The 25670-nt window shown below is 38.7% G+C and overlaps 2 protein-coding genes and 1 pseudogene across 3 annotated transcripts in view; 1 reads left to right on the top strand and 2 right to left on the bottom strand.

Annotated features, from left to right (window-relative positions):
- The first annotated feature begins 3333 nt into the window (after positions 1 to 3333).
- Positions 3334 to 25670, top strand: part of LOC144640164 (flavin reductase (NADPH)-like) — a 136172-nt gene continuing 113835 nt past the window's right edge. Inside the window, exons 1-4 of the mRNA XM_078499382.1 lie at positions 3334 to 3493; positions 5662 to 5832; positions 7083 to 7285; positions 8293 to 8466. Coding sequence (XP_078355508.1) covers positions 3336 to 3493; positions 5662 to 5832; positions 7083 to 7285; positions 8293 to 8444 — 684 coding nt within the window. The 5' untranslated portion in view covers positions 3334 to 3335 and the 3' untranslated portion in view covers positions 8445 to 8466. The remainder of the gene's footprint in view (positions 3494 to 5661; positions 5833 to 7082; positions 7286 to 8292; positions 8467 to 25670) is intronic.
- On the bottom strand, positions 11841 to 25576 carry LOC144640147 (uncharacterized; annotated as a pseudogene). Its single transcript, XR_013568292.1, has 14 exons — positions 25553 to 25576; positions 22484 to 22909; positions 21653 to 21742; positions 19764 to 19839; positions 19415 to 19478; positions 18858 to 18947; positions 18395 to 18471; positions 17386 to 17422; positions 16585 to 16648; positions 15518 to 15628; positions 14891 to 14914; positions 14156 to 14270; positions 13316 to 13408; positions 11841 to 12643 (listed from the first exon to the last, which is right to left on the bottom strand). The product of XR_013568292.1 is annotated as an uncharacterized LOC144640147 (transcript).
- Positions 11841 to 25670, bottom strand: part of LOC144640148 (uncharacterized) — a 199738-nt gene continuing 185908 nt past the window's right edge. Inside the window, exon 15 of the transcript XR_013568293.1 lies at positions 11841 to 12087. The gene's annotated coding sequence lies outside the window, so the exon portion shown is untranslated. The remainder of the gene's footprint in view (positions 12088 to 25670) is intronic.

The raw sequence follows: 25670 nt of genomic DNA on the forward strand, positions 1-25670 counted from the left end.
CCCCCCCCCCCCACATCATAACCCCCGTATATAAGCCCTCCACAAATAAGTCCACCTGAAAGTGATGTGGAGCAAGTACAAGCCCAGGGATTGCTTTTGAAATTTTGCAGTACTTTAGCAACAAGAAAAGTTAGTTGGAAGTAACAACTCAGCACAAATTATATTGCAAAAGAAAGTCAAGTTTATATTAAATAAACAAAAACGTAATTTTTCATTGCTCTTTCTTGAACAAAATATAGGAAATTAAAAGAAATACAATAAAGTTTGCATGATTACAGTCTCATGCTCCAGTTTCGTCTTTTTCAGAGTGTTCCAATGACGGTTGCTTCGATCGATCTGCCTAGCCAAAAAAGAAGATCGTATATTAATAATGTAGACTATATAGCTCAGATGTCTTCTATCGCACAAACACTCTTGGTCATGGTGCGGGTTTAGCAAATTACTCACAATCAAGAGAATGATCCTTCTAGGAAGTTTTTTTTTAACTTATCGCTTTGTGAGCAACCTCATACGATTGAGTTGTCAATGCCACTTCGCCATTGCAAAATTATGATTTTTCCTCCCTTGTGAAAACGTTTTGTTTCCCATTTTAATAAAATGTCGACGTCTACCGCGTTTTTACCGCCAAATTAAAGCGATATTGGATCACACTCTGCTTTAACCGTTTGGTGAATTCCATACAAGTCGACGCACTTGTAACAGAAAAAATTTCCCGGAGACCAGCCTCGTAACCCTGACTTTTCTTTCAAGTTCACTCGATTTGTTTAGCGCTTGTTCACGCCACTCAAAAGAACTTCATTACCAGGTTAAAATGTTTAGCCTAATAAGCACTTCGGTTAGCCTAATTTGCACTCTTGTTAGCCTGATTAACAACCCTGTTATAGCGGCCTTCACACGACAAACTAAAGTTGGCAAACTCAAGTTGGTGTGTGTGAACGGCACAACAACAGTTGGCAAACAAGTTGGCAAACTGTTGGTGAGAAAAAAAGAGACAAGTTCCATTTTGTCACCAACAGTTGGCCAACTTGTTTGCCATTGTTGCGTAGTTCACACACACATCAACTCGAGTTTTCTAACACGAATTGGCCAATAGTTTGTCGTGTGAAGGCCGCTTAATTAGCCTGTTAACCGTTAGCATTCATTTGTAGGGGTAACACATATTTTTTTTTTCTTTTGAGCGTGTAAAGGACCGCTAACCACTCGATTTAGCACCAAATGGTAGCACCGCAACCCGTTCCCAGTACTTTGCCTTCGCTCACGAAAGCAGGAGAACGTACCATAAAACGCAGTCCATAAAGTCCCTCTACGATTTTAAACACTTATTTTAATTATATAATAAAATTGAACGCTAAAAAATTAGAACGACGTTTCGACCCTTCGACGGTCATTTTCAAGTGAGGTGTTAGAATAAAATTACATGCGTAAATATAGTAAAAGCGCTAAAATATGTACATACAAACAATAGACAATAAGAATAAAAAGGCTAAAAATGGCTAAAAAATAACTTTGTGCGAATGGCATGCATAGTTGTAAAAGATATAATTAAAAACGTAAAGCAAGCGAATAAGACGACGAGAATAAGAACATTAAAATACCTAAAAATGTCTAAACAAATAATTTCGCGCGGAGCGAGTCACTCTGTTTGTTAAGTTTCGGTTTCAGAAGTCTAATAAAACGCATTTCAAAAATCAAACAGTCAAGCTTGCTTTGGCACTTCCTTAAAATCTTAAAATTCTTCTCGATGTTGTGTGGCTCCTTTCCATGTTGTTCTTTCACGTGATGTCCGATAGACGATCCTTTGTGTTCTTCGATGCGCTGGTGCAAGTGTCGACAAGAATAGCCGACGTAATCTGCATCACACAGATCACACTTATAATAATAAACAGCGCTTTGTTGGTTTACGATGGCCGGTTTCTGTTCCTTCACTTAAATTGTGTCTTTATTTGATCTTACGGCCGGTGTAAACTGGACGGATTTCGGTGTCCGCTGAGATCGCTCAGTTGTCTGCGTACTGAGTTTGCTGCTTTTTAATCCTTGTACGGCAAAACGACTCTAATAGGAACTTCTCGCTGACAAGGGACCTGCTGTTGTTGAGTCTTTCTCCAAATCATTTTGTTGCATTTTTCGTTGACGAACTGAGCGTGCGACAGCTGACGCAAACACGTATCACCATGCCTGCGCGCATAAACATAAAGTAACTTGCAAAATGATATTGTAAAAAAAAATATAAAAAAGTGTCATAAATGGTTGTAAAAACATACGTTTCGGGTGTATAACTCTTCTTCAGTGTTAGAGAGTGAACGGTTAAACTGACGCAATTGAAATTTAGGACGACAAATAGAAGCGCGTGCGTGTGTATAGAATAGCGCGCGTATACATGCAACTCACAGTTGAAATGAAGCTGAAGATGATATTCAGTCCGTTTGGCTAAACAGTTCCTACCTGGAAAATAATGGGGAGTACTCTATATAATGTCCTATAAGAGGGAGGCTCCGCCCGAAAGGGGTACCTTTTTCAGGCTTCAGGTATAAAAAAGGGTAGGAATTTCACAAGTTTAGGTATATGAAAGAGTAGGGAAATCTGCCATTATGATATTCTAAAAAGGCTTTTACATTAAATATTTCAAGTAGACACAACTTATGGTTGTATCGTCTTAATTTATAAAGCGCTGCATAAAAATGCCAAGAAAAATTCCTGTTGAAGGCATATGTCATGTCGTGTAGGTATATGAAAGGGGTACTGTTTTCCAATAAAAGGTATACGAAACTGGTACTTTTTCTATCAAAATGGTATATAAAAGGGTAAAGGGTTGGACCTCCGGGCGGAGCCTCCCCATATAAAACTTTTTCAAGTACCCCCCCCCCTGGGGGGGAGCTACTTTATACGTTAGATGTTTGTTCTAAATCTTGTACCTGGACATCAGAAATACTGCGACCCGTGGATTTGAAATGGACCACAGGAAACCCAGGAGTGTTGTTGCGCACCTCGCAAACTGAATGTTCGCTAAAACGACTCAGGACTAAATAAGACTAATAAGTCTTCGTTCTGTTTCACCAATAAAAAGAAGTGGGGAATTGCCGATAGAAAACGCAGTAAAAAAGATTATTGGAATGGCAGGTGATATGAATATGGTCACGAATGGCCATTAAGTCAAGCGACAAAGGTTTGTTTCGAACGTCTGTTTTGGAACAGTTTTGCTTCATCAATCAAAGGGCGTGAAAAAGAAAATCACTAAATGACTGACGATTGACGGGCAGTTTCTCTTTGGTGCCCAGCCTTTTCCGAAATGTGACAGTTCTCTGACCCAGTCCCACCTCAACTATTTCATATCCAACATGGCGGCGGCACCGGGAGACGGCAGTCCTTCCAAAAAGCTCAAACTTGTTGTGTTTGGAGCTACAGGTCGGACAGGAAACGAGGTGGTAAAACAAGCACTGGAAAAAGGACATCATGTGACGGCTGTAGTGAGAACGCCTGAGAAACTGACAACTCAGTGAGTGATCATTTAGTTTCACTAAACCTCACGCAGTGAGCTAGCGGCCTGCAAGAGCATTTGGGTTTTTCGTCTCCTGAAACCTGGAAATGCCTTTGCATGCTAGCGTACAGCTAAACTTGAGTGTGTTCAAAATCAGTCAAAGTAATAAGTTCGGTTCAATGCCTCCAAAAGAAAGCGACTGTAACCAGTCAAGCTTGTCTTATCAAGGGTGTAAAATAACTTTTTATCAAGTAGCCACCTGCTCCTAAATATTTTAAACGGCGTTGACAAAACCTGAATCGGATCGGATCGCGGATGGGATCACGGATCGGATCACAGATCGGATCACGGACCGGATCATGAAAAATAAAAAAATAATAAAAATAAAATAAAAAATACAATAAAATAAATAAATAGATATAAACAAATAAATAAACAAATAAATGGTTGTTAGTTATCGGATGAACGTGGAATGGCGTAACAAGAATCGGCGTAACAAGATTTTTTTCTGTTTTTTTTTTTTTTCTTTTTTTAATTGCTTTATTAATTTATTGCTATGAACTTAATTAAAATAACAAATTATCACTTTCTAGACCTGCACACAGCGGTATCTGGAACCTATTATATTTTTTCTTTATTTCACACACAACTGAGGCCACAATGTCGTTTACGACTTATATGATCTCTGGACTTCTGATTACGTAGAACTGGGCAAAGAAACAAACAGACAAACAGTAAATGTATCCCACAAAAAAGGGCACCCACATCTTCTTAATCTTCTTATAATTAATCCTTCGAGGTCAATCTGGAGCCAGGCTTTGAGGATTTCAAGGAGAAGCTATAAACGTGACTGCACAGTGTGACTGCCCTTCGGACATCCTTGCCCCTATCGAGACAATGAAACGTACAAAGCCGAACAATTCAACGGAGCCGTTGGAAAATAAAAAGAAGGGCCTGAAAAGTTACCGATTGCGTAAGAAAAAGAAAGAAAGAAAATGAAAATCCCACAACAAGATATATTTTCAGCTGGTCACCCATCCAAGTACTTACCCCGCGCAACAGGGCTTAACTTCGGCTATCAGACGCAAACCAATGCTTTCCTTGTGGTATCAGTGTCAGATGAGACAGAAGGTTATAAGAGAGGGTTATAAAAGTAATGCCTGGTTAATATAGATCTTTTGGAAAATTTGGCACTTTCCTGCTAAAACTGATCGTAACCTTTATTAGCTGATTTACGTGCTCTTTCTGATACCATATGGAAAGCAACGGTTCTTGTCCAATCGCTGAAGTTAAGCCCTGTTGGGCAGGCTTAGTACTTGGATGGGTGACCAACTGAAAATACCCCGAGTTAGTGGGCTTTTTTTATGTTCTTTCTTTCTTTTTTATGAAATCAGTAATTTAACAGGCCCTTCAATTTTTTCCCACAAGCTCCGTTGACTTCTTCGGCTTTGTACGTTTCATTGTCTCGATTGGGGCAAGAAAATTCATATACTACGCCGTTCTATACTAACAACCATTTATTTGTTTATTTATTTTTATTTATTTATTTTATTTATTTATTTTTTTTATTTTACCGGTATTTTTTTTATTTTTATTTTATTTTATTTTTTTTATTTTGTTTTAATTCATTTTCTATTTATTTTTATTTTTTATTTATTTTTTTTTATTTTTCGTGATCCAGTCCGTGATCCGATCCGTGATCCGATCCGCGATCCGATCGGCGATCCGATCCGCGATCCGATCCAATCCTGTCCGATCCGATCCAGGTTTTGTCAACATCGTATTTTAAAGCAGTAGCCAATTCCAAAAAGTTGGTCGTCATTTTAATTAGAAAAAAAAAAACAAATTTACCCTGTCTTTGTATTAAATAGACCCTCCTATCCAAAACTATTTTTATTTTTTTTAAATAAATATATTGCTTTTATTTTTTTAAATATTTTTTTTTGTAAGCTTAAATAAACAAAAAAATAATAATTCCTCGCTCAGTTTAAATTTAAGTTACCTCACTTGTAAAGAGCTGGATATTTTGCCGTTACCGTTTGTAGAACTTATGTTTAAGTGTTCATAAAGTTCTCTTTAACATTTCTTGGATACCTATTTTATTTCATTCTGTGTTACAAGAAATGAACAACAGTGAATGGCAGACATTCGCTCTTATTCTTATTTCAACATTCTCATTTCAACAGACATGAGAATTTAGTGTTAGTGAAGGGAGATGCTTGTGACGTGGAGAGTTTTGCTGCTGCTCTTGATGGAAAAGATGCTGTGCTGTCCAGTTTAGGAGTTTATGCAAACATTTTTAATCCAACCACTTTCTACTCGGAGTCCATGAATGCCATCACAGAGGCAATGAGTAGGTGAGCAATGTGTTTAACTTGGTTTTTAGCCAGATGGCTCATTGAGTATCCTGTGTAGATGTCTAATTTTTGAAGAACATTATTATACAAGTACTACTTCACATCTTGATTGTTGAATTACATAGCTTGAGAGTTATTATTAAGTACCGTATTTACTCGAATAAGCACCGCGGTGCTTATTAAATTTTTCCCGCTTATTCGAGGGCGGTGCTTATTTGAGGGAGGTGCTTATTTAAAATTTGGATGCCACAAAGAATCTAATCTTTTACAGTAATTGAAAAGAGTGTCTTTTGATTGACAGTTTTCGTCTCTTGCTGAAGAGAGAAGTACCGCTAGCTGTCCTGGCAAAGCTCGCGACCTTCACATCATTTACAGAACTACATATTGTTAGAATTGGATAGAAAACCTAGTGGGCGAGCGGCAAAACAATCACTTTGAACTGCAAAACATCGTTTTTGATGGAAAGAAACGTCCAAGATTGTTTTAGAGTTGCTTTGTAGTGCTGTTTTAAGTTAAACGGAATTCCTCGAATAAACACCGCATCGGGACTGTGGTGCTTATTCGGGGGCAGCGCTTATTAACTTTTTTGTCCCAAACGCGGCACTTATTCGAAAGCGGCGCCTATTCGGGGGCGGCGCTTATTTGAGTAAATACGGTAAGTAGAATTGAAAACTTTTAAATAAATATGCAAATGGAAACTGCTGAAAATACAACAAAGATACTTAAAATTTGCAAAATGTTTTTAAGGGAGCGTGCCCCAGACCATGTAAGGAGGGTGGTGTCTTGAGCCCCACATGACAGTAAGAGTTTGAGTGCCACCACTTACAAATCCCGGCTAAAAGCATGTGCTAAAGTTAAATAAATGTTAAAATTGTGAATTTGTCTCTAGTGTCCAAGCATTCTTTTCTTGGACCACCATTGGCGACATTGCTCTGCTCAAACTGGAGTTATTTTTTTATCTCTGTTTAAAATTTTAGGGTTGTTGTGCAAATCTGAAAACCATAAACACATTTGTTATACTTCCATTGGAAGATATTTTGGCTCCATCGCAGTCAATTTGTTTTGTAACTGTGCCCTGCAGATTGAGCTGTCAGGTCATTTGATGGTTTTGTACAAAAAAGTTTCATGTCCAAGTTAAATCAAAGTGTTCACAGTTTTCTTATTTGTGCTGTAACTCTATGTTCTGCAATTAAAAAAAGAATACTTCACTCATTATTATTATTTTATTATTTTATTACTTCCTCATTTAGGCACAAAATCACTCGGCTAGTGACTGTAACATCATGGTGTACTCAGCCAGGGCCAAACAATTACTGGTTTCTAGAATGGGTTATAAAGCCACTGTTTCTTAATGGAGTGATCAAGGATATGGCAACCATGGAAAAAATGCTGAAAAACAGTGACCCACAGGCATTGAATTACACAATTGTTAGACCATGTCGGCTACTAGTGGGTATGTAGACCCGCTGTCACATTCTAATCCCCAGAGCTTCGTGTCTCTCTTAGCCGGCTGAGCCTGGAGCACGAGAAACAAGTGGCTCTAGGATCTGGAGACACATGACAAATCAAATCATGTGGCCCCAGAGCCACTTGGTTTTTTGTGCCCCAGCCTCAGCCGGCTAAGAGGGACAAGCGGCTCTGGGGACAAAAATGCTGCTGTCAGTGCCTTCAATAAGACCCAGCACCAGCTTCTTCTATTGCTCTCTGGTGGGTGAATGAAATGAAATAAATACAAGGAACAACCAATCAAATAAAACATTTTAAAATCCCTTTGTTATACGAGAGTTTAGAACGGTTGATTTGATAGGCTAGTCTTGAAATTCCATTTGTTCAATTCCAGCAAATCAAAGTCATGTGTCCCAAGAGCCACTTGTTCCTTGTGCCCCAGCCTCAGCCAGCTAAGAGGGACAAGCGGCTCTGGGGACAAAAATGCTGTTGTCAGTGCTTTCAATAAGACCCAGCACCTGCAATGAGATGTTTCCAGCTTCTTATATTGCTCTTTGACCGGTGCTGCACAATTAAGGACAGCAGCAACTATTTCAAATAAACTGTGAACCTGCGATTAGCCTTATTTATTGCAACTTAATTGGTTTTATTGCCATTTTCAGTGGTATGCGAACTCTAAAAATTCAATCCTCAACAAATGGTATACACTTTTTACTGCTGTCAATCATCTTAGCGGACCTCTTGGGAAACAGAAGTTCACTTCAACTGGGTTAAAAGGTCACGTCCTTCAGTTGTGACTGGTAGATTTTGATCCATTTTGTTTGTTTCTGTTTTTTATGGCTTTTTTGCTGTCGTCATAATTATGATTCAGTTGGCTGCAGGGAAAACGCAATAATTAGTTGAATTTTGAACTTCAGGAGTCACATATTGCTGTAAACCACAACAAATAGAAAGCTTGACTGTGTAGAGAAAGAAGGCTTCTTAAGAGACTGACATGACTTGCAACTTTTTCAGGTGAACAGACCGGGAACTATAAGGTTGAAGAAGGGCAATGTAACACTGGAACAACAAACAAGATCACATGTGCAGATGTGGCAGAATTTATGCTGAAGACTCTAGAAAGTAATGAGTATGACAGGAAAGGAATTGCAATTGCTGGATTGTGAAAATGTCTAAGAAAAAAAAAAACTACAGAACTTTATGTTTGTAAACAGTTTGTATCCAGTTTGCTATCGGCAGACAATAATGAAAATGTTATTGGCTAGCATGAAAGGCGTGCAATCCCTAAAAAAAAGTAACAGCTATGCACAGCCCTTTGCATGCATAATTTCAGCATGCCTTTGATGCTAGTCAATACTATTATTTTTATACAGAGCATTGAAACAGAGTCCAAACGGTTAATATAAAACACTATCTAGATAATATATATTAAATACAAACCACTTAATATAAAGGCAGTGTCAAATGACAAGTAAATATAAAAAAAATTAGGTCAGATTTTGGTGATTGTCTTTTAAGATCGTGTAAAAAGTCCAGTTTCCTGTTCTATTGTTGTTTGGTACTACAACAAGCTCAGTTAGTTACATAATTTCTCTTATTTCTTTGGCTTCTTTGAGTAGTTTACAGTGTCACAAAATTGACTTAGACTGGGAATCAGAAAAGACCTTGAGGAACTCTTTATGAGCAGCGCAAATTTTGATCTGCAATAATTTTTCGTTTTATTTTTGTCCCCAAAATGCTTGAAACGTGGTACTAAACTTATTGCGATTTGAATGAATATGAATATATTTCCTTTGAATTTATAGGCCAAAATAACTCAATATGGATATTTCCCAATCGTAGTTACAGCAGACAGTCAACTCTCGCCTTAAGGGCACCCCGCTATTACGAACACTCGCTTCAGTCAACTCTTGTTATAGCAGACACGCTCCGGGCATCGTATGAGTCGTTTCCAGTCAAACCTCTTTCGCCGGGGATCTGGATTCTGTCTATTTCTCAGTTATAGTTTATTTTATCTTTAATTTTACACTTAATCTAAGTAATTTTACGTATTTCCAGTGTTACGCAAATACTGCAAATTGAAAACACGCCTTCCAATGTGGAGAAGGCTGGTTTGGTTATCCGAAGTAAAGTACACAAAATCTAAACTCATTCTACGTTGCAATTGTATCGGCCTCTGCTTTTAAATTTCTCATTTTCAGCGGATAGAAACGACAGCCGGAAATACGATCGAAATTATTTATTTTCCAGAATAGTTGACAAAATAATGAGGCTCCCTCGGGGGTTTCACGGAACAAGGGAACATGGCCATAAACGTTTTAGAAACATGGGAACAAAAGGAAAATAATGCTGGGAACTGGGTAACGAAAGCGTATTTTAGGGAACAGGGAACACCAAAATCGAAGAAATACTTTTAGGGAACATGGTACATTCTTAACACAAGGGAATATTGTTGGGAATATGCTCCACCCAGCTCAGGCCCTCAGTAATTTTCCTTTTAACTACTAGTAACCGACGATCTTTCTATTTTCTCCATGTTCAATCACAAGTAGGATAAGTGTCAAATATCATTTTAGTTTGGCAGCGTACAGCGAGGGATGATCGGATTTTTATAAAAAGCTATAAAAGATTTCCGTGACTCAAACTCGTTAGAAAGGCGTTTGATAATTTCGCGGACATTTACTTGATAACTTGAAAAAAGAAACTTCTTTGCTGCTAGTAGTAAACATTTAGACTGCTTCAACTACCCCACCCCGTCCCTGCCTTCCGCCATAAAAAAAGGACTCGTCTAATAGCTTCTTATATATCCTGTGTCATTCTCCCTCCCGCCTTGTAGTATCACGGTTATTCACGTCTTATATCATCTGATATTCCCCAGTTTTGGTTACATCACATGAAGTGTTTAGACCACTCATACGCTTAAAAATCTTTGATGGATTATAAATCCCATGATATGCCCCCCCCCCCCCAGAGATAAGTCCCCCCCTCCTAGTACATCATTCATAATATATTTGAAATGAAATTAATTAATAATGAGATTTTAAAGTTAAATTCAAAACCAGTTAATGAAAAATAATTTAGATCAATGCTGCTAAAGCTCATTCACATTGTGACATGTTTTTTTATTCTGCTTTTAAGCTCTCATCCCCCAGATATAAGCCCTCCTGTTTATTGGCCCATCCAAAACCCCTTATGAAGTAGTATAAACCCAGGGCTTATAAGTGGAATTTTATGTATCTCCCAGAAAGTCTAATTTAGAACGGATGAAGATTTTCGTAATGAATAAACGATTGAATAGCGAAATCATTACTAGTGTAAATTTAGTGAGTACAATCAGGAAAAGTAGTTTTTTTTATAAGCATTACAATTGAAAAACGAAACATCTAGTTTACCGCATTCTTTCAAGATATCGAATTTCTAATCACGCAGCACAAGACGGTAAAAGGTTTTCTGTGAATGTCACGTTTACCGATCAACTTTAAATTTCTCTTTACGATGGCAAAAGACTGCCAGGCGACTCGTGATGGGAATAAAGGAAATAATCAACTGAATGATAATGTTCTGTAGCCTAGTTATGCCATGAATTACATCGACCATGAGAAATGTGACTGTGTTTAGAACTGTGTTAGTGACGCAGCGCTTTTAAATGGCTATTATAAATGCTAAAAACATGGCAATTTTTTCTTGAATTACGCTGCAGGTTTTCACCGAGATAATTATCCGGATGTTTTAATTTCCAGTTGACGCTCTGATAAGCGACCACTCAGATATGGAAAACTTAAAATTGAAAAGCAAGTTCTGCCAGCAATTTGACTGCCTCCTGCAGTACATTTTTCTAGAAGACTTCTGTTTATGTTAACGATGAATAACGTTTTTAAAAGGATAGTCAATCAATTACAAGACTCGCCAAGATCCAAAGCACATTGGGTAGATTGAGCGGCAATTTGTTGATCGAGTCAATCAATGGCCACCAATGGGGAAAAACGGGAAAAGGTGGCTCGCCGGCTTAATGCTTATCACGTTAGACTCCGAATCGAGCAAAGCGGTGCGGCAACAAGCGTTTTCCGGTACCATTTAATATCATGATCATGTGTTAGTCTTGAATTGGCCAAGACTACCACATAGTGCCTCTCCGCTCACGAGTATAAATGGGTAACTGTTACGCCTAATTGATTTTAACGACGCACAGTCGCGTTCATAAGTGCGCGATTCATTTAAATTTGTATTTTTCTTTCACGGACCCAGCCCTTACGGTCTTTCAGGCGCTAAAATCGCAGTGTGTCCGCCATCTTGCATTTGAATGCCTAAAAGACACTGTGGCCCAGCCATGCCAGTTCCAGGTGTTCGGTTAGCTGGGGCCGCGCAAAGAACGATGAGTGAGGGAAACAAGAGGACTTTTTAGGCTTTCACAGGTAAACATTGGACACCGTAACTGCACCGAGATTCCGACCACAGCTACATGCCTCAAACGTAAATTTGTTCTTAACTTTTTGTCTTTTTTTGCTCTTATTCTGCTTCTCGGCTTCGCGGCTTATTTTCCAACAAGAATGACAACGACGACAACCCATTACACACTTTATTTAACAACAATAACATTTGTTTTTACCAAAACAGTAGTGCAATAAGAAAAGAAATTTTAAACTGCATAAAATGTTCCAGTTTGAGTTCTTTAGAAAAGTGGAACACAAAGCGCAGCTGCAGTTGTACTTTAATGTTCTTGGTCCTCAAAATCCATTTTTACCATATTGTCGCGAAGCAGATTTAGGAAACAGCAACGAAGAAGAGACAAGGCTTCTCGACAAACAGGTTCTAATGTTTCTGGCTTGCATCGATTAACCTACAACACTAAGGTTTGATTCCCGCCGGGCACTCAGAATTGCATAACGTAGAGGAGACGTGGAACCACGATAGAAACAGCACTGAACCGAGTTATCAGTGATATACATGTAGAACCGCATCTTCCTGTTCTTTACAATTAGAAGGCTACGGACACGAAGACGGTACTCGTAAGGACAGCTGGACGGGTCCTACAGGTTTGGGGTGAGCAGGAGGGGGGTTGATAACCCACTCACTATAAAATCTGATCTTCTTGGATTTCTATTCTGTGGCTGTCACCAACACTGGTGGAATCCGAGCGCGATGGAAAGCCGGGCCTATGTTCCACACCACCAGGAGCCGGGCAGTCGGGCGATGAAGAACGCTGTCGATATCGGTTGAAACAAAGGCGTATTCGCTTAGGGTCTTGGCAACACAACATCCGGGAATGTGTTCTCTGCTTCTCTCACTGCCTCCTCAGGGAAGAAGGCTGCCACGCACAATTCTGTTGCCTTCACCCAGCCCCGGTCAGGCATGCTATCATTCTTCCCTACAGGGGGTGAAAAGAACTTTGAATAAGTGAATGAGGGATAAAGGATGGGGGATGTGGGATGAAGGGATACAGGATGTGGCATGAAGGATATGTGGGATGAGGGATATGAAATGAGGGGTGAGGGATTCATGAGGGATAAAGGATGAGGGATGTAGTATGAACGATTCCGGATGAGGGTGCCACAGGCTGATTAACACTGATCTTTCTTCATACAGTTTCTACTTGACATTTCTTATGCTATTACTCACCTGCTTTAAAGTCATCCTCAACCTACCTACAGAGCTACATATCTATATAACTGGATTTAAGAATTCTAGTATTATTTTCCTCGGATTTTAACAGAAGTATGGTATTATCGGTTAATCATTTGAAGATTTCTAGCGAAACGTTCTCTTATGGCGAATGTAAGTAAGACAGAATTGATGAAATTGTTTAGCACGGCGGCATCATTTCATTTATTCTGTCATCTATTCCTTCATGGGAAAAATAGAACCCACAAAAATCACTTGGCTACCAGTCGCTTCATAGTAAAAGTTGGTGGAGCATCGCACCGGTATCGTGGAGGTCACGGATTTGAACCCGGTGTTCAAAGCCCTGAAATTTTTTTCAGGCATTTTTCCCCGGTTGATTAAATGTGTCATTGCTTGCTTCTTAATGTAAGTTACTTACAAAATACTTGTTTAAGATCCACTATGAGAGATGTGGGCGTATTATCTTCCATGACTTCTGCACTTCCTTGTAGGACTACAAACAGGGTACCACCTTGAGACCGAAAGCAAAATACATGAATCAGTAAAGAACCAGGGCCGTATCCAGGATTTTTCTTTTATTAAGAGGGGTGCACCACTAAACCACATAGTTTTTTTTTGCAGAATACCAGTTGTATTAGAAAGCTGCAAGTCATCTCAGGGAGGGGTTGGGGGGGGGGGGGGGGGTGTTGCACACCCCCTGCACCCTCCCCTTAGATCCACCCCGGAGAACTTGCCAATGTCTAAGATGTTTACTTGTGTTGAGCTGCTTATATTATAATGAGGATTTTATAATGTCGCTTACAACCTGATCATTTATTTAATTATATCCGAACACGATTCAGCATACATTTGTAACAAATCTATTTTCCTGTCAATCAGATGGGGATTAAGACTGGAAGTAAAAGGTGTTGTTGAATTTGCAAACAAAACACAACCAAATATTTTCAGTCCATGAGCTGTATTTCACAGGGTTTTGCTTCTTAGAAGACGGGGTGTACTGAGACCCATGGAACAAGGTTGAGAGCTATTCTTTTGTTTAATGCTGCTCTCATTGCATCTGCCATTCCATGTGTTGAGTTGCTTAAAATGAGGATTTTATGACGTCGCTTACAACCTCCTCTTAGGGGACGGGGTGTAGAGATCCTGGGAATGATGTCGAGAGCTGTTTTCTTGTTTAATGCTGCTTGCATTGCATCTGCCATTCCAAAACAAGTGAACCACTCACAGAACACCAATAATAAGAAAAAAGTAGACAAACTTTCTTGGTACTGTCTGGTTGACAACATGACATCATCAGCTTGCACTTCCTTGATAACCATGGACAGAGCAAGAATGTACAGGAATCCTGGTGGACACGCTTTGAATTCTTCTGTCTATCAAGAAAATCGCATGACTTGAGTGATGATTATGATACTGCACTTAGAGAAAACTGACATACATGTACGTGGCTCAAATAAAAAGGAAACAGGTTTTAAGAAGCGAGGAAGGATGAAGCATGGAAGATAACAAATGGAGAATTAAAAGGTGAGGAGTGCTGGGTGTGAGATGAGGGATTTTGCAGGAGGGATGCGGGGTGAAGGAAGAGGAAAAGGGGATGAGGGATTTAAGGAGAATAAGATGAGGCATGAAGGATGAGAAATGATGGATGAGAGGTGAAAGATACAGGATATGGGATGAGGAATGTGAGATAAGGGATGGCGGATCTGGCGTATGGGATATATGGGATGAGGGATAAGGGGTGAGGGATATGGGATGAGGGATGTGGGCTAAGGGATGAGGGATGTAGCATGAGGGATACGGGATGAGATACTATATGGGGTTCAGGATGAGGGATAAAGGATGTGGGACGAGGGATAAATGATGTGGGCTTCGATGTGGGATGAGGCATACAGGATGTGGGATGAGGGATAAAGGATGTGGGATATGTGCGCTGAGGGATAAGGGACATACGGGATGAGGGATTCTTTGTTACATTTCTTATGTTATTACTCACCTGCTTCAAGGTCATCCTCAAAATCTTAATAAAGAAAACAAAAAATAATGGAACATTATATAACATTAATTACTGCTTTGTTACGAAGCTAAAATGCGCGTTCCCTGTCATTTTAATGGGTGTCATTTCTTAACCCTATTCAGACCGGGTTTTTTTTGGACCTTCTCAGACCGGGGGGCGGGGGCTTCGGAAGCCCCCCTATGTAACTTCCAGAATATTTAAGCAATCACCATGAAACTTGTATTGTATGTCCGAAACTCTTTCTTTTGGTTTACGTCACGTGGGATTGTGACGTCACATTACGTGACAATTACATCTTGATGTCAAAACAGCCGCCATCTTGGATCCGCCATCTTGGATTTCAAAATTTTTCCAAAATGCCAGAAAACCACCCAAAATCACCACAAAGTACTCAAAATAAATAAAAATGTGCTTTAAACCCGTAAAAATGTAAAAATAATTCCATTTATGTTGACATTTTTTGATCATCCAACCAGTCTGTTTTCTTTTTTTAATGAACTCATGTGCTCGCACTACAATTCAGTGGACTTGCATCATCTTTAGCAAAACACAAGTTTAACAGATTGATTGTTATTCAATATCCACAAGATAAAAAGACGGTCAAACCTCCAAATCCAAGGCTCCTCCATACTTTGAGTACAGCCTTCCATCTCTCTGATTGACCTGTTGTTTCCACTTGACACTTAGCTCTTGGAGCAATGTTGCCTCTGTTGTAAACTGTGCAATGTAATTTGTAATAAGAATGTGTTGTTGTTGTTGTTGTTGTTGTTGTTGTAGTTAATGATCTCTAGCAACTTAATCTGTAAGTGCATGCTAATAATAGTAATAAAAAAGTTCTTGGTTAGAGCGCCCAACTGGTATCTGGGAGGCCATGGGTTCATTTCCCGTCGGGGACTCAGATTTTTTTCTTTGTCCCACGCTTGTGTCATGTAGAATAATTTCTTCACTATTTATCACCGAGCTTAAAATCTACCATCTTTATTATTTACTACAAATTTGATGATTTCGACATTGCTGATCATAGCAGTACGCAGGACGCGTGTCACTTATCAACCTAGTAAATGGCCTAGCTCACAGCGAGTCTCGCGTAGCTCAGTTGGTTAGAGCGCCCAACCGGTATCTGGGAGGCCATGGGTTCCATTCCCGTCGGGGACTCAGATTTTTTTCTTTGTTCCACGCTCGTGTCATGTAGAATAATTTCTTCACTATTTATCACCAAGCTTAAAATCTACCATCTTTATTATTTACAAAAAAATTCTTGTTTATGATTGGTTCTCTGCAAACCTATTATTTTTTTTTTGTCAAGGAATTGACACAATGATCATGATCATGCAACTCAAAGGTCAAGTGATTTTGCTCATCACTATAAATTGTGCAATTTTTCCCTGAACTGTACTCCACTCAATCCAATTTATATAATTACTGATTTAAACAATGTCAAGTTACTGTAATTAAAAAGAATTACATAACAATGTTTTGATACAAAAAGATCCATGTATTTTCTGCTCATAAAATCAAAATCTTTAGCAAAAAAGCTGCAAGATTACAAAGTTGTATAAAACAATTTGTACGTGTTTGTAGATCTGTGTCTAGCACTTACTTTCCCTAAAGATAACACTGTGTATAATTACATGAAGTGCAAAGTGTTCAATAAATGAAAATAATATACAAACCTGACTAACAGCATCATGGAAGTTTTCCTCTCGTAGCATAATAACCTGGCATGGCCCAGCTGCCCTGTGGAGTACATGTATGTACATTATATACCTATAATTGTACTACAAGCTCTAGGTTTTTATCAGATGGTAGTTGAAAGTGGTGAAACCCAGAGTCTGCTAACAAAGTCTACAGAAAACAATGGCAGGTGATCTTTATTGTGTTAGCAACGCAGGTGGCTTTACTAATAGGCATGCACTCATTTATTAATGGTCACTTTACCATTTACATGTTTAGGGAGGGTGGGGGGGGGGGGGTGGGTGGGTGACGTGAGGTGAGGTGAACCTCCACGGTATTTAAATAGAGTGTGCAAGATACCTGATCTAAAATAGAGCTTGAGCTTGAATCCAATTACAGTCACAATAATAATATGGATCCAATAATCACATCTGGTTTAAGTATTCAGACCCCCCTCTCCCTCCACTAAAATGCTTACAGGTCAGTTTATCTAACCCTGAGAGAACCTGAATTTGTTAGGAGGGGCAGGTACCATCATGGAACAAGTATTGCCAGGGTGCAAAAAATACGCTGGTATATGTTGATGTATGATAAGGTTTTCAGAGTAGAATATGTAAAAAAATATCAAAATACAATAGCAGAGTAATACTGTAGACTAACTGTAACATTCACTCGAGATCACCAAGTAGTTTATCGCTGAAACTGGGAAAGATTGTTAATCCTTCAAGCACCAATTATAAATTATTAGAGATACATGTATCACCATTAAAATAATGCTCTTTCATTGCATCTGTCCTAACCTGACGGTGGATCTCCTCTCAGTTCCAGTAAAGAAACCTGCACAACAAAAATAATATCATAAGGTGGGCATGGTATTATGGCTGATTATCCAATGGTGGTCTGAAACACATATAAATTATGCATCTAATGCTTCAGCTTCAAAAATTAATGTATTAAATAATAATGTTAATAATATCATTGACTATGAAAAGAAAAAGCCTGCTGATGGGTGTTTAGCTAGTTAAAGGCACCTTTTCACAACATTGGACCTTTCTTAAAAAGCTACACAGCAAATAAAAGGTGCATGTTATATATTTGCGGGCCCAAGAGAGGCCCGCAACCCTAAAATCTTGACAGTGACCGCGTGCGTGCGCGCCACGTTAATAGAAGACTAGCTGCAAAGCGGAAGTTGAAAATTTTGTTCTTCCACCAAGAACGATCACAATGCGAAAAATGTGTCAATCACAACAGTTTGTCGAAACACCGGAAGTTGAAAATCTGTTCATCAAGACGATAAGAATGCGAAAAATGTGTCAATGTCAACAGTTTGTCACATAAGATCGAGGCTTTTGTCACATGGAAGAAACATTACGTTTTGCAGACGTTGTTCAGGCGTTAGTTTTGAGAAGATTTGCTGTGATTGTATCACAGATAAAGTAAAACCAGAGCAAAACGAATGATTCCAACAACAGTTATTTAATCTCGAAAAATTCCTTACAACACTGACAACATAGCGAGTTCACCGACAGAGGAAAATCACATCTTAATTGCACCGCGTGCTCGATTAAATCATGCATTCCTCGCGTGACGCATAACTTTTGTCCAGTGATTTGTCAATTATCAATCCGTAATCTTCCACCATGAACGGTTAATGCAAAAGGATCCGAAAATGCATCGTTCAAACACTGGGAAGTTAAAAAAATTTTCCCTCCACAAAGAACGATTAGAATCCGAAAACAAAAGTTTGTTGAGGCCCGCACTTTCTAACCTGTGGTTACCACTAGTTATATCAATAATTTCCACTGGTACCTTCCTCTCCAAAAGAGAACCCTCTGTCTCCAGCATCAAATGTAGCAAGCTCCTGATTTCCAGTTGAGAACTTCACCCTACATACAGAGCAAATAACTTGATCATTGAGCAATTCATACATTCATACTGACTGCTAATTAAAGGAGAGGGGTGGATTTAAAAAAGGGAGGAGTGGGTTGGGGAGGGGGGGGGGTGGTGTGCATTTGACAATGGGCCCTTCTCTTACCCTGTTGAGTGCTTATTTGAAGAAATATGGGATTTGAAGTTAATCCTACCAAAGTAAAACACTGATTATATATGACCTGGATTTTTCCTGCATATGACCCGGGGGAACATCCCCTGGTAGATAATTTTGTGCACCTCTAACCAATGTTGGTAAGGCTAGCTATTTGTGTGTACATACAAGTTAGTTCTCAAACTTACATTTATCAATTGTTTATTGTATAATTTAAATATAACTTACTGTCCATGAACTAGAACAAACAATTCATTTCTTGTCCCTTCCATCCTTCTTTGAAAATAATGCTGTCAGTAGGATACAGTACAATAATTGCTGCAAAAAATTACAATTAATTAAAAGTAAAGATAATAGTTTTCCCTGACATGGCATTTCTATGGAAAAACTGAATTATTACATGTAGTTTGGTGTTCAGAAAGTTTTGAAGTACAATTGTAACAGTAGGCATACAGCTTTATTATCAAAGTAGTTGGCCAATTTTACCATCATTTAGTAAAGAATCAGAGGATATCCCAGCAGAGTAGATGGCTTATTCGAGGCTGGGCACTTACATGTATTAACTTTTCCTACCTTCAGGGTGGGCGCTTAGTCAAAGCTAGTGGGCGCTTATTCGAGGTTGGGCGCTTAATTGAATGAATACGGTAGTTTATGACTAAAAAGGTGTGAAATAAATAATAACATTATATTAAAATTTGCTTCTCCATTCACCAGAGAAAGCTAAGAATACCGACTGCATTATATCATTCTATATTTTTAAAAAACATAATTTTTAATTAACTGACCTGGCTTTATGGTGGTGACCACAAATGCCAAAGACTCTTTTCTCCAGCTGTGTACCACTGGGGACTAAGAAAACGAAAACAGTAAATTTTATAATTATTATAATCGTGTCATTTCAACTCAGACATCTGGGATCAATAGTAACAGGGACGGCGGAGCATTTTTCCAAGTGGGGGGGCTGACTAGTGACTTGAAGTGGGGGGGGGGGGGCTAAAAAGACTCTTCTCTTAGTAAGTCTTTATTTTTTCGGAAATTCTGGGGGGCTAAAGCCCCCCCCCCCCCCCCCCCCAGCCCCGCCGTCCCTGAGTAACTATGGCAAACACAGTGTAGTTACGATGTGTGTCTACCAACCTTTTGAAACACATCTATAGCAATCTCCTTTGACAACTGTTGATTGTCAAACAGTTTACTGGTGTCAAGGTATCTCCTTCAATTGACATTGAAAACATTGGAGGAAATATCATTTATAACATCTGCTACTGACAGAACAACTTTTCTTTATTGCAGTCACTGACACTGAAGCTATAGTTAACCATACAGTAAACAAACTTAAGCATCCCATCCAGCAAATGACAAGTGCGTGATTAATTGAGCAGACTAAAGAAAATGATAATCAAGAAGAAGAAGAAAGTGCCCTGAATTAATGCTGCAAATTACAGAATCTTAAATGTTTCAGACCATGGAGCATAAACTTTGATTGAATGTCTGTCAACATAATTCAAGTGCTTTATCAGTACTTATTAGCCTGGGAACAGAAGCTATGAAAAATAATATTTTGAATTTGGCCACATCAAATTTCTGGCAGTGTTAACAAGAAATAAAATATTTCACATACTAACCCTGAATTCAGATAGGTAAGTTTAAGTCTGATTTTGAGCCAGTGGAGGCACATCAGGCCAGAGCTTATTTTGGTTTCTGTAGCACTGAGTGAGTATTTCTTCTTCCCCTTAGATGGGATGCTAGTCCATCACAGATACGAGTTATGCCAAGCATTACTTAGACAGTTTGCTGGTACCCATTTACATGTATATGTTGTGGTTTAATTTTTTCTTTGGTTTAAAATTTTTCAAACCAGTTTGATTTTTATTTCCCTTTGTTTCAGATTATGTTAATGAACATAAGACAATGAAAAATAAAAATCAAACTGGTTTGAAAAATTTTAAACCAAAGAAAAAATTAAACCACAACATATACATGTACACCTGCGGGGTTCATACTCTTTTGAGCTTTTGAAATTCCATGACTTCCCATGACCTTTTCCATGACTTTCAAAGTTTTTTATGACCTAAATTTTACCATTTTTCCTGGATTTTCAAAAATTATCTTGATTTCTGGAACCTTCTTACCCTTTTCTTCACAAATTTAATTATTAATAAGTGTTTTTTTGTACAATCAATACAATTTTCCATGACTTTCCATGATCCACACTTAAATTCCATGACTTTCCAGGCCTGGAAAATGAAATTTTAAAATTCCATGACTTTCCTGGTTTTCCATGACCCGTACTAACCCTGACCTGGGTGGTGAGAGGCACTATAATTATAGTGAAGTGTCTTTCCCAAGAACACAATGCAGTGACCCCAGGCAGGACTTGAACCGACTGCTCAATCCAGGGTCCAGGACACTAACCATAAGGTCACTGTGGCTTCAGTCTCCACACAACTTAGATGGGGTAATACAAAACATGTTAAAAAAGAAAGAAGAAATGACAATTCCTTATTGTTACTTATTTTCGCGGAACTTAATTTTAGTGATTCTCGAAAAAAAAAAGCAAAATTAAAGACCCGTGACAAAAACGTTCGATCGCGAAAATAACGACGCAAAGTTTAATACCGTTCTATATTATTATTGATTAAACGTTATAGTGAGTTTCCTAGTACATGATTATCTTGGTTCAGTCTTCAAACTCGCTCTACTTTGTTACAAAGGAACAGCGTCCAAATTTTTTAAGTTTCATTAAATGTTTTATGGTTTTGTTCAGTGTCATTGGAAACTATTGCTGTGGAAAAGAAGACTTACTGTTTGTTAATGCAGACAAGTAAATTTTGACAATTTTTCGCGAAATTTAGTTTTATATTTAATGTATTTTTTGGCCAAATCACTTAATTAAAGTCCTACGAAATATGCCTGTTCCATTTTCACGAAATTAAGTTCCCACAAAAATAAGTAACAATAAATAAGGTAACTTGAAATTGCTGCAGAACAATTCTGTATGAAGTTAACACAGTATTTTCACCAACCTTTGTTGAAACCACTGCAGTAGAGTTATCTCACTGGGAAACGTGAGCAGCTGGCGAGCATCAGAGGTCTTCAGAAGTAATATCACACACCTTGTTAAAATATAATACCGGTAATTGTACAACACATTTTAAAAATATTTTAAAATTTGTTACTATTGCCATTGTCATGCATGACATTGAAAAGTGACTTGCCAAATTAAGGCATATTTATTTTATACAATTGTAGTTTTATTAAAATTACTGTACTAGCGCAATGTATCCATGGGAGGCATGGTGGTCTAATGGATAGCGCGCTCGACTCTGAGTCGAGGTATGAGGCCTGGCTGGGGCGCTGCGCTATGTTCTTGGGCAAGAAACTTTACTCTTTTAATAGTGCCTTTTTCTACCCAGGAGTATGAATGGGTACCGGCGAATTTACTGCTGGGGGGTAACCAGGGCTGCGATGGACTAGCAACCCATCGGGGGGGGGGGGGGGGGGGGGGGGTAGCAATACTCCTAGTCGCTTAATGCTAGAGAAACCGGGAAAAGCTCTGGCTGTATGGGCCACTTGGCTCGGACACAGACTTAGTGCAATTAATCTGTTGAAGAGGAAAGTTTTCAGGGTTATACACATGCACAAGGTTTTGTTCTTAATATAAAATGTCAGGCAGACTTTTCAAACTTTGCTCATTTATCCTGGAAAATTGGGTAGGACGGATAACAATTTTCACAACCTTCAACAAATAAGTAACTTCACCTCAGTTAGGGAAACCTGATGAAATGCTGCCAGAAGGATTAAACCTAGAGACCAATGAGCCTACGACTAGAACCGACATGCACATAATTATGTACCTGTTAGATGACCACACATCAGCTGTGCACTTCATATTATACAGCACAGAAACCTCCCCAAAGCAATCACCCACTTGAATTTCCCTCAAGACAAACTTCTGGTTTTCACTGAAAACAGTTACATTCCCTGACACCAGCACATGAATTCCAGATGCCTCTTGGCCTTTCCTAAGTAGAATTTCTGGGGCATCCTCTGTCTCTTTCAGTTCTACACGACGTATCACTTCATCCCGAACACTTTTGTCAAGAGCAATAGGTAGTCTGTTCAAGCAGTCAGTGAGTCTGACAATAGCTTCTGGTGGAAGTAAAGGATTGATGGATGATGCAAATTGTGGACGTACCAATTGACTTTCCCGTCTTCTACCACTCTGTTTGTTACCCATTTCTGAGTAAATGGAGTCAGGAGTGTTTCTAATCCTGTTCAGTCTAACATGAAATTGGAAACAAAATCAAAGAATAGGATAAATCAAGACATAATAATAAAGATGTTTACAGGCAACTCTCTCTAAAACGGACACCGTCGGGAACGGCTCCAACTGTCCGTGTTAGAGAGGTGTCCGTCTTATAGGGAGTTTAGTTGCAGTAAAATGACTGAAAAACGACAGGGACGGGGCCAACACCAGGTGTCCATCTTAAAGAGGTGTCCGTCTTATAGAGGTGTCCGTTAAGAGAGAGTTGACTGTAGTTTGTTTTTGTTCTATTTTTGTTTTTAGTTTGCCTTTGATTCTTTTTTTTTTTTTTACAATAGAGATGTATATGGATAAGGCCCTTGTAATAGGTGAACCTGTTCTGCGGAATGGTAGTTATGACAGAATGGCATTAGTTTGCCAGTGGCTAGCTTCACCCCTGTTGCTTGTGTTTAGCTTCACCCTGGTTTGCTTGCAGTTAGCTTCACCCCCATGGCTTGCTTTCTTTTTTTTTTGTTGATTAGGACAATACTACATGTAAATGTTGCCCTAACCAAGAAATAAAAGCTAACCACGTACAAGCAAAGTGAGGTGAAGCTAACCGCAAGAAAACCAGTGTGAAAATTAGTGCCATTCCATCAATCCGCCATTCCACTGATTATGGTCACTGATTCCTTTGCAATGACATTTTACAAGCAATGCTTCATGTCGCTGCCTACTTGAACTGGCTTGATTGCCTAACTACTGTATGAAATTTCACCACTGTGAAGCTCCTGAAGATCATGTGTACTTTAACGTTCCAAAACGATCTTAAACAGAACTTTACTTACAGAAACAATTGGAAATAATCGATTAACCAGTACAACAAACTTTAACATACAAGCTGCCCTAATGTTTGCTTTATACAAGCCTTATTTCAATTAATAATTATATACAATTAATTAATTAATTTGACTATATTATTATTTGAAGTAATTAAAAAAGTAATTGCATTGCCAAGTAACCCTTTTTGCGATGTGTGTTGACCAGTCTAGTCAACCATGTAAATAGTCCACGAAAAGCCAGCCCAGGGTGACATTTTGACAAAATAGCCACATTTGTTTGCTTTCTCCTTTCTTTATAAACCACTACCGTTCAGTGAGACAAAGATTTGTTAAAAAAGTGGTATTTTTTTTTTCTTTATAGCTACCATTTCCAGTTTTTGGTGACAACAAGCTGACTTGGGTCAGCATTGTGGTACAGAACAGAACTTTGATACAACCAGGCAACTCGAGTTCATGTAAACATTTTTTTTTACACTTAACTTGCCAAGCAGACCCGGGCTAGTTGCCAGCTTAGGGTCGTGTAAAGAGACCTGATTCTGACGAGGGTCCCTGAGTGAGGGTTGCTACTTTCCAGTACTTTCGGAACTTAAAACTAGGCTACCAATATGTATGTTATCTTAAGGACGTTCGCTCTAATTGTTTATGCATGCACATCCTCACTACATGTGCAAGTAATTCATGTTGCAACATCATGTCATGCCATACATTGAGCCCACGTGCTGAAAAAACTTTCTAAGCACATAGAGTGGGTGGCTGTTCCGCTAACTTCGCTTGCAGTTTGCTTTCTTAAATGGTGGGTGAGCCCTACTTTTTTCTTAACAGATTACTTTTGTTAATTAATATAGATCTACGTTTTGCGAAAAAAATGAAAAAAAAAAACTTTGGAGTGGGAGTTTGTTTTTATTGTCGCACTGACGTTTGAATTTCGCGTTTTGAGATTTTCATTTTGCCGTACGACAGTTTTAAATGCCTTTTTTTCAGAGTAAAGTCTCACAAAAACGATATCAACACAAGGTATGATTAACGTAACAGATGCCCTTCTACAAAATGCGACTAAGATCGTTTGCCTCCGTTTATTCATTTTCGATATAGACCCTTCCACGGTTTCTGCTGCCATCTTGGTTGGGAGGCAAACACAGGAAAATTTGTCTATTGATCAAATTTGGGGAATGTAGTCTCGCAAGGAAAGCCGCAAATATTTTTTTTCATTTTTACATACATTTGTCTGAAATCTGAGTCGCCATTTGTGCGGAAAAATATAAGCATTTGTATGAAAAAACTAAAAATGCAATATCTCGCTTCCCAGCGTAGCTGTGTCCTTCAAATCTCATCAATAAAATCTTTTGCTAGGTATCTTTACCTGGAAATTCATAGGAATTGCAGAATGTTAATTTTCTTTATGTTATTGGTCATCGAACTCCTCGCTTTTCCCATACATTTACTGTAAATTCTGCCGTGTTTGCCCCCCAACCAAGATGGCGGCAGAAACCGTGGAAGGGTCTATTTTCATAGTTAGTAGAACTATGATATGTTTAACTACAAGCCTTGTAAACACTGCTGAATTACGTGCGCCAATTCAAAAATCAGGGTAGTTTCTCACACGCTATATCTCTGAAAGATCTGAAACGAAGGTGGTGATTCCAACTTTTTTTTTTTGCATTTCTGACACAAGTAACTCTTTATCTGGCTGCAGTAAAAATAAAAAAAAATCAATCGAGTAGAAAATTTTGGCGCGAATTAGAACGTCCTTAATAAGCTTACTTGTTTGATGGCTGACAGAACCCTCCCTGTGATCAGACTGACGAGTGTAAATCATAGAAACGGAGTAATAAGCTTACCTCACTCCAACATTATAAAGATGTACGCCTATAATAATAATAATAATAATAACAACTTTATTTAATGAGGGTTACACATTACAGTTAAAAACTGAAAAACCTGTGGCCCTCCCCTAGA

This window comes from Oculina patagonica, unplaced genomic scaffold (genome assembly GCF_052425735.1).
Source record: "Oculina patagonica isolate OP01 unplaced genomic scaffold, crgOcupat unplaced2, whole genome shotgun sequence".
NCBI lineage: Eukaryota > Metazoa > Cnidaria > Anthozoa > Scleractinia > Oculinidae > Oculina > Oculina patagonica.